Genomic DNA, 9,795 nt, shown 5'->3' with positions numbered 1-9,795 from the left:
CAGAGACTTAAATAGAACACAAATGACACCATATGCCCACAACAGAAATAGCACAGCCACACTTACTCTGATACACTTCGTTTGTAACATGAGCAAACATGACCATTTTTATTGTAATGAATGTGCAAAAATGTCTTACATCTGTTGCTTTAATTTGTTTTTTAGCTGTACAACAATAGTCCTCCATGCTCTTGATTAGGCATTTAATATTGATTACATTTATTATTGTAATCTTAAGCATACTGGTTTGTATACAATTTAATGCACTTTTGTTGCACATTTGTTGTTTGTGTGTGAAGACATTTGAAATATTGTAAATGTGTAGCTACATCGAGTAAACTGACTCAGTGTAAGAAATTTCAAATACAAATTGTATTGTCAATGCTTTTGTAAGCAGATTATAAATATATCTATGTATGTGTGTGTGTTTATATGCTAATATATATCGATAAAATCACCTAGCACTTACACTTTATACTGTTTGCCTTTTTTCTTTGATGCTGAAACGCCTCAGTGATTTCTCGGGTTTTGAAAGTTTAATTTTAACACCGCTTACACAATTAAATGAATTAATTTAACAATACAGAGACAGCCGTGTGAAGATTTTTTTTTAAATGCCTGTAAAGTGAAGTAAATAAAAATAAATACATTTCCACATTTTAAAACTCAGATGCAGGTAGGAATGAAAGAAAAATTCTATATTAGTAATCAGTTTAATCTTGTAGAAATGAAAGCTTGAACTTATGAGAATATTTAAACTATTTTTAACTACATTTCTTCTTTGCAGAAATAGCAAATTCCTTATTACTGGTGTTTACCATTTTCCCTGTTTCCGCTTTGTATTTTGGCCTTACATTGGTTTATCATTGCGTGTGTGAGTAAAAGACTTAATTTCATACATGAAATAAACATAAAAACTTGCCAGTGTGAAAACTTGCAAATAAAAAAATTACTTTTTTTTTTTTTGCGTAAGAAGAAGTTCTGCCCCTGGGAGGTTCAGGAAATAACACCTCCTGTGTTTGTGTGAAACTGTGAAGCTTTTGACATACAGGATCACATCAGTTTTAAACATTCAGCTGTCATCACCTATAGACATGACAGAGGAGCAAAGTTCTGTGGCTGGTAGGTGATTATAAGTTATTATTATTATTATTATTTAGGGCATCATGTTTTGTTTTTTTGTGATTTTTGTTACAGCATTTGTTACAATTGAAATAATTATGTGTAAATGATTATATAATTATACAAAACTGTGGTGTTTTTTTCCCCATAATATACTATAATAACCTTAAACATGAACTAAACATTATATGGTTAATCTAAGCATCTGTTCATCTCAGTTTACAACCCACAAAAATATGAATGCTGACCAGTAGATGTCATGAGAACACAAACTAAACTATAAACTACTGATCTAATTTGATCTTCTTTCAAATCTAAATACATTTTGAGCCATTGTTAAGTTTATATACATATATTAAACATTACAAAATTTGCTATACGACCTAACATGTAACTTTCTGTGATTTTCAAGTTACAACAACTGACTACAGTGATTACTACAATACAGGGGGTTATGAACAACCATGCAACAATGGCCAAACAAAGGCGTTCAGTGAGGTGTTCCTTCCCACCCTGTACAGCATAGTGTTCATCATTGGCTTCATTGGAAATGGTCTGGTCGTGTGGGTCCTTGTCAGATACCGTCAAAAATCCAACATGACAGATGTGTGCCTCTTCAACCTAGCCCTAGCTGACCTACTCTTCCTTGTGTCACTCCCGTTTTGGGCTCACAATGCCATGGATGAGTGGATTTTTGGCAGGTTTATGTGTCACACCATAACAGGTCTCTTCATGATTGGTCTCTACGCCAGCATCTTCTTCATGGTTCTCATGACACTGGATCGCTATGCCATCATCGTCCATGCCCACAGTGCGTTCTCCAGAAATCGCTCTCCAAAAATGGGTTTGGCTCTGGCCTCATTGGTATGGATAATCAGCCTGTTTGCATCGCTACCTAATATAATTTTTGCCAGAGATAAAAATGAGACAAACAGCAAAATATCCTGCGGATCTGATTTTCCTAATAATACATCCTGGATGTCCTTTACCTACATTAACATGAACCTTCTGAGCTTGGTTTTCCCTCTGATTATCATGAGCTTTTGTTATTCCCGGATTATCCCTACTCTGCTCAGCATGAAATCACAGAAAAAGCACAAAGTGGTCAAACTGATCCTTGCTGTGGTAGCAGTTTATTTTCTCTTCTGGACTCCATACAACATTGTCATGTTTCTTATGTTCCTGCAGAGATGTCGCTTCATGCTTTCTTGCGAGTGGCATAATGGTTTGAGTCTTGCCATGCAGTGGGTGGAAACCATCGCCTTGAGCCACTGTTGCCTCAACCCAATCATCTACGCGTTTGCCGGACAGAAGTTCAGAAGAGCAGTCCTTAAAGTCTTCAAAGATCAGTTTCCACTGTGCTTTAAGCAATGTGCATCTTTCACTCATCAGTTATCTGAGAGGAGAAGCTCAATGTTCTCCAGATCTTCTGAAATTTCCAGCACACAAATTGCGTAAGGCAAACATATTCCTCTAGAGAATCTTATTTTCAAGAGACCCAACACTGTAAATGCTGGGTTCCATGCAGTTGTCCCAACACAAATCGATTTTTTACCGATTCAAGTGGATTGAATGTAAAACAATTATGTTTTCCCAAAAAACTTCAGAATTTTGTTGTTTCAACTCAACTTCAACAAGCAGCAGCAAAAGACATATTCTTGAGTGATTCTCGAATTATTATTAGCAATGAATGTATATCTGCTTCATCTTTTATGTAGTCTTTGTTCTTTTTTTGTGCACTGTGAAAACCAACAGTAAACTTTATCAAATGAAGTGAGCGTGGTTAACTCAGAATTCAGTGAAAGTTAATTCTGCTCATTTGAAAAGAGTTTTGAACTCAGCGTTGAAGGTAAAGAGTTAATAAAATACCTCATTACTTCAACTTAAATGGAGTAAGTTAACAGTACTCATATAGATTAGTTTTTACCTCAAATGGTTTGTAGCAATCGGTTTCCTCAAAGGGTTTGAGTTGCCTTAACTCATTGGGTTTTATAGTATTTAGTTGGTTTGAGTTCTCTTCATTTGCTGGATTTTACTCTTCTCAAATTGCTTTATTTACTCAAACGGATTAAGTTCAAAGTAGTCACTGGGATTAGTTTTTGAACTTAAATGGTTTGTTGCAATCGGTTTCCTCAAACGGTTTGAGTTACCTTAACTTTTTAGGTTTTACAGTGTGCCGATTTTGATTATATAAGGTTGTATGAAAATGCTGAATTTAATGCTGTACTTGTATATTGCTCATATGCTGTATAATAGATTTGAAACAAATATACAAATGAGACAAATAATAGTTTTGATATTAACTAAAGGCATAGTTCACCCAAAACGGAATATTCCGTCATCATTTAGCCTATTCACCCTTCACTTGTTCCTATCCTGTCTGACTGTTCAAAACAAATACTGTGGTTACAGTTTTTGAGCTTTTTTCAAAATCCTTAAGTTTTTTTCAAAATATATTCCCCTTTTTTCAAGATTTTACTTTGTGTTACTCAGAAGAAACTCGTTGGAACTACTTAGTAAATAGTGAGTAAATGTTTTGTCTGAATTATTCCTTTTTGTAGATTTCTCGGTTCAGTGAATTAAATCGTGATTGTGACGTTTTGATAAATACATTCAGGCAATATTTTAAAATACATGTTTCTTTTTACAATATTAAAAGTTTGCTTTTGCTATTTGTAGTATTTAAAGGCTTCTATTAAAAATATTGTAATCCATTGTCTGGGTGATTGTGTATATTCAAACTCATATACCAAAGTCTGACACATATCTGTAAACCACATGTGCGTAAACGTTTATCATTCTGTGATATCTGTCTGTCTTTGCACCCACTTCCTTTCAGAAATTATAATAATTTTTTTATGTTGTCCATTTTATTGTCTTCTCAGCAAATAACCATTAAAAAATATTTTATTTCAGAAGAAGTTTGGAGGGTAATTTATTCCTTCATTTTCTTTTTGTCTTAATCCCTTTATTTATCTAGGGTCACCACAGCGAAATGAACCGCCAACTTATCCAGCATATGTTTTACGCAGCGGATGCCCTTCCAGCTGCAACTCATTACAGGGAAACATCCATACACTCATTCACACATATACTCTACACTATAGACAATTCAGACTTTACCCAATTCACCTATAGCGCATGTCTTTGGACTTGTGGGGGAAACCAGAGCACTCGGAGGAAACCCACACAAACATGGGGAGAACATGCAAACTCCACACTGAATTGCTACCTGGCCCAGCCGAGGCTCAAACAAGCGACCGTCTTGCTGTAAGGCAATTATGCTACCCACTGCGCCACCGTGATTCCCTGGAGGGTAATTAATCATTTCAAATGCAAGTACTGGTAATTGGATGCACTGTGATGCTGATGAAAAAAAAATTGTGTGAAAAAAACACGAGGACATGGTAGATTAAATTCTGATTAATTGTAATTCTGCAAGTCGCTGCACTAAAAAAAGTGTTGCATGCAAAACTGTTGCAAACAACTTATTTGTGTTGAATTTAAACAAACAAATTAAATGTAATAATGTTCAACTTAATTTGTTTGTTTAAACTCAGCCCAAATAAATAGTTTACAACCACTCAACGTAAAAAAACAAAATTTAGTAAATCCAAGGAATCATCTTTGAATAATTTTTTTCAGTGTGCATTATTATATAGAATCAGATCAGATTCTTCTGTTGGATTACTGTAGATCAGTTTGTAGGATCAACCACTAGATGTTCCAACACTCTCGAAAGCAGACCATTAAGGCTGTACAAAAAAATCAAAGTGAAGAATAGAGAGAGAGAGAGAGAGAGAGAGAGAGATGGTACACAAATGACATCACATGAACCCATTCACAAAAATAGCACTTGTAATTTAGAAATACAACTTGGAAGCATTTGGAAAACATAATTTTACCCAGTTTCTATTTTTAAAGTAAATGCAGACATGGTTGTTTTTAACTTGTATGTGCAGAGTTTGTAAACCTTTTACTGCACTTTGTTACTCTTTTAGCAAAAGTCTCTTAAGTCTCGTATATTCACAGGAAATAGCTTTTTTTTCTGTGTCGGAAAATAAAGTTCACGGGTTTCATTAGTGGGAGGAAAAAAAAAAAAGTTTTACTCAAATAAAAAGAGAAGAAATATTTTATTTTTATTCACTTTTTTTGTACCGTTTTAAGAATTTTTTTATCTTTGGGGTGTGGGGAGTTGGGAGGGGTTATTAAGTTTAATATTTATTATTTCATTTATCAGTATCATAGCGCAATGGTCTAATTTTTTGTGACCAAAAGCAAATTGCCTGATTCTGATTTCTAATAATGGGACATTCTACCATAAACATACATTTCACTCGTAAAAAATGTGACAGGGCCTGACCTTTAAGCTTGTCTTCCTCAAAAAAAATCATACAAAAACAAGCATAAAATCATCCTATTTAATAATAGAATGCATCCTTGATCACCGTCAGCTTCTCCATAGCCTTAAAAAGGTGTATTGCACTGATTTTATGTTAATTTAATGCAAATGTGACAGGACTTACCCGAAACATGAGGATAATTGTAAATTTATCTTTATTAAATATTTGAAGTATTTATTTATATAATATAAAATTATAATTTCTTGTTTTTACTTAATTGATGTGAATGATAACAACTTAAACTTTGCTACTTCTGAATTTTAGTTTTTAGCAATATTCAGCATTTTTAGAATAACAAAACTATTAAAGCTGTAGGTTCAATTGGGCTGAGGGCAAGGACAATGACAGGGTTTGTAAATTCGCAAAAGTGATTTTAATAGAAAAACAAAAATCTGAGAACCAAATGAACGATATATTCCTTTACAGAACAACTCACAGAAATCAACCATCAGTCCATTTTAGACATTTTTAGAATGAAATACTTTTATTTACTATATTTATGTTTTTATTTCAGGGACACATAATGTACGTTTCTGGTAGAATGTAATAATAATAATGATAATAATAATAGTAATGTGATGATGATAATAATAATAACAATAATAATAAAATAATATAATAATAATGATAATGTAATAATAATAATAATAATGTAATAATAATAACAATAATATAGTAGTAATAATAATAATAATAATAATAATAATAATAATAATAATGGGATAATAATAATAATAATGTGATAATAATAATAATAATGTAATAATAATAATAATAATGTGATAATAATAATAATTCTAATACTTATAATAATAATAATAATAATAATACAAATAATAACAACAACAGTGTGATAATGATAATAATAATGATATTTATTTAATGTATATTTTAAGTGAGAAGATGGAATGACAATTTGATTAGTAAGATATTTATTTAGTTTTATCACAGGCTAAACTATCAGGGTATTTAAAATTAGAGGTAACCTGCACTTTATTGATGATCAAAACAAATATGCTATATTAGAAATGAGTTATTAAAAATATGTAAAAATGAATGAAAAGCTATACAAATATAATCTGACTCTCGGTTTGACTCTTGATTTGTAAAATTACTAAATGACTACATGAGACATACATAACATGAAACATGCTGCATGAACGAACATGATCTGAATGAAAATGAAAATGTTTGCTTTCAGGCAGTAGGTGGCGATAATGGGACAGCAGCACTTCCTTGCTTGGTGTTGTAAGCAAAATGAAACTTAAATAGGAAGGTAGACTTGGTAGATGCCATCTAAACTTTACCCCTTCATTCATAAAAATGTGTAATGATGTTACATGTTTCTGACTGTTAGTTTTCAACAAATAATCTATGTCCATAGTGAAAACTGCTGTTTTCTTTTTTGCTTTATTTTTACTTTTGGCATTTTAATGTTAAATTTTGATAAAGATATCACCATGTTCATTTTCAGTCAGTAACTACATAATGAATTGTACCCTTGTGCATCAATTAAAAAAAAAAAGTTACTCGTACTGTAGGTTCAAAGTGGAAAAATGTCATTAAACTAAAATAAAAATGGTCATAATAAATAAAATGTATATAAAAATCAAAGAGAAACAAAGAATATAAGGTTTAGGGTGCCGCTCTCTCTCTCTCTTTTCCCCCTACTCTTCAGACTGCACGAAGCAAAGATGGAGGAGATGATGCAGCTTCTCAATAAGGCTGAGTCGAGACAACAGCACCACCTGGGACGGCTTTATCAAGGTAATGTTAACATTCGCTTGCTGTAATTTGATGCCATTTTAATTCACTTAATCTCTTAATAATAATTAAAACTGTAGAGTCACTTATATATATATAAACACACACACACACACCAAAAAAAAAAAATTATATATATATATATATATATATATATATATATATATATATATATATATATATATATATATATATATATATATATGTATATATGTCACCAGCTTGGTCCCAGTCATTCCCCTCACTGGCCAGCAGAGGTCTTTCTCACCGGACTTTTAGCACTACATCCCCCAGAAGCCCCGTATCTGTCACTGATTGAGCTACACCTGACTTTCATCTCACACACACACACACACACACACACACACACACACACACACACACACACACACACACACACATATAAGCAGCACACACGCTCACTTCATTGCAAAGTCTTGTTTGCCCAGTCAACATTACCGAGCGTTTTCTACATATCTACTGCCTGATCTCCTGTTGCTGACCCGGACTGCTTTCGACCTTGTTTCCCTTGCTGCCTGCCTTGAACCTCTGCTTTCCTCTATGTTTCTGAGTTACGCCACCAGCCCTGATTTATGCAAGTTCAAACGACCAATGAGTGTTATCCACCTACCTATCGAGCCTTACGCTTTATCTTCATTTGAGTGTCTCTAACAGCACTTTGTGTATGTTACTGATTCAATTGTGTTTAATAAACATACTGCAGATGGATCCTTCTGTGTCAGCCTCCTCGTTTAACAAGACTTCGTCTAACATTGATCCAGCAGCCATGCAAGCTTTAACCACTGAGCTCACAGCACAAGCCCGAGTACTCGCCACACACCAACAACAACTCTTTCACCTCACTCACCTTACCGAAGAACTTGTAAAGGCTCTCCAAGGATTCAACCTTACACCAGCCGCACAAAACCCCACCATGCCTCTCCCGACTGATCCTCTACCAGGTACTGCATTCAATGTTGCTAGTCCACGCCTGGCATTCCCGGAAAAGTTTAACGGTGATCCAACTAAATGCAAAGGCTTCCTGCTGCAATGCAAACTATTCATCACTCAACAACCTCACATGTTCGCCAATGAGCACAGTAAGATCGCTTTTGTGTGCTCTTTACTTTGTGGAAAAGCTCTCGATTGGGCCACTGCCATCTGGCCAGATTCCGTTCCCAATTTCACCACTTTCAAAGATTTTCTGAAAGGATTTTGTGTGGTATTTGATCATCCAGAAGGAGGGAAAAACGCTGGAGAGGAACTGTTGGTTATACGACAAGGAGATCAACCCGCATCTGAGTTTGCTTTACATTTTCGCACTTTGGCTGCACAAGCTGGGTGGGCAGATGGTCCCTTAAAGACCCTCTACAGAAAGGCTCTTAACTCTGAACTACAAACCGAACTGGCTTGCCAGGATGATGAAAAGTCTCTAGACCAACTAATTAACCTCTCAATTCGTCTGGACAATCTACTCCGCACACGGAAACCTCTACAGGCATGTTTACCTGCTCCTACACATAGCGAATCATCCTCAGTCCATGTCATGAATGAGTCCATGCAAATCGGCCGCACTCAACTGTCCACTGAAGAGCGGGAGAGACTGCCTATACTGCGGCAAACCTGGTCATGTAAAGGCCCAATGCCCCATACGACCATCTCAGAAATCCTTATCGGTGAGTTCTACCATTTTTTCGATAAATAATAAAAATTTAGAAATACCCATAACCCTGCATATTGACAAGATCCCCATTTACACTTCTGCAATGGTGGATTCGGGTGCAGCTGGTAATTTCATGGATCACCAATTTGCTCTAGAAAATGCCATACCACTAATCTCATGTAATTCTCCCATGGCAGTCACGGCGGTAGACGGACGCCCTTTAGGGGAGGGTTCTATACGTTACATCACCACCAGACTCTCTATCATAACAGGTTCCCTTCACAAGGAAACACTCAACTTTCACATCATCAATTCTCCCCAGCATTCAGTAATACTCTCACTACCCTGTTTACAGGATCACAACCCCCACATTTCATGGAAAAATGGTGAGATAGAGAGATAGAGAGATAAATGCTTAACAAAGTGCTTATCTCATGTTGTCCCAATCCAGCTTAATGCCATTTCAAGTTCAGTCACTCCCCTAACAGTCCAAGATCTCCCTTCAAGTTATTCGGATCTGTCAGAAACATTTAACAAACAGAAAGCAACTGTATTACCTCCTCACCGTGAGTATGACTGTTCCATTGAATTATTACCTGGCACAACACCCCCTCGTGGGAGAATCTTTCTTCTGTCTCAAATAGAAACTGAAACTATGAAGATGTACATTCAGGAAGAATTAAAAAAAGGGTTCATACGTCCCTCCACATCACCAGCCTCTGCCGGATTCTTTTTTGTGAGGAAAAAGGATGGAGGGTTACGCCCTTGTATTGATTACAGAGGTTTAAATGAAATCACGGTGAAGTACCGTTACCCGCTACCTCTGGTTCCAGCAGCGCTAGA

At 35.1% G+C, this 9,795-nt stretch overlaps 1 protein-coding gene across 1 annotated transcript; it reads left to right on the top strand.

The window, feature by feature from the left end:
- The first annotated feature begins 1,062 nt into the window (after positions 1-1,062).
- LOC130242978 (C-C chemokine receptor type 5) lies at positions 1,063-4,002 on the top strand. Its single transcript, XM_056474980.1, has 2 exons — positions 1,063-1,122; positions 1,535-4,002. Exons 1-2 carry the CDS (start codon positions 1,095-1,097, stop codon positions 2,578-2,580), a joined length of 1,074 nt encoding a protein of 357 aa, XP_056330955.1. The 5' UTR covers positions 1,063-1,094; the 3' UTR covers positions 2,581-4,002.
- Positions 4,003-9,795: the final 5,793 nt, after the last annotated feature.

This window comes from Danio aesculapii, chromosome 16 (assembly GCF_903798145.1).
Source record: "Danio aesculapii chromosome 16, fDanAes4.1, whole genome shotgun sequence".
NCBI classification, from domain to species: domain Eukaryota; kingdom Metazoa; phylum Chordata; class Actinopteri; order Cypriniformes; family Danionidae; genus Danio; species Danio aesculapii.
Note: the sequence above shows the minus strand (reverse complement) of the source record. Positions and strands in the feature narration are given on the sequence as shown.

What these genes read in the sequence shown, in the direction of transcription:
- LOC130242978 (XM_056474980.1), top strand. Translation starts at nt 1,095, where the DNA reads ATGACAGAGGAGCAAAGTTCTGTGGCTG. An exon ending in GGAGCAAAGTTCTGTGGCTG is followed by an intron (nt 1,123 to 1,534) that starts GTAGGTGATTAT and finishes GTGATTTTCAAG; the next exon opens with TTACAACAACTGACTACAGT.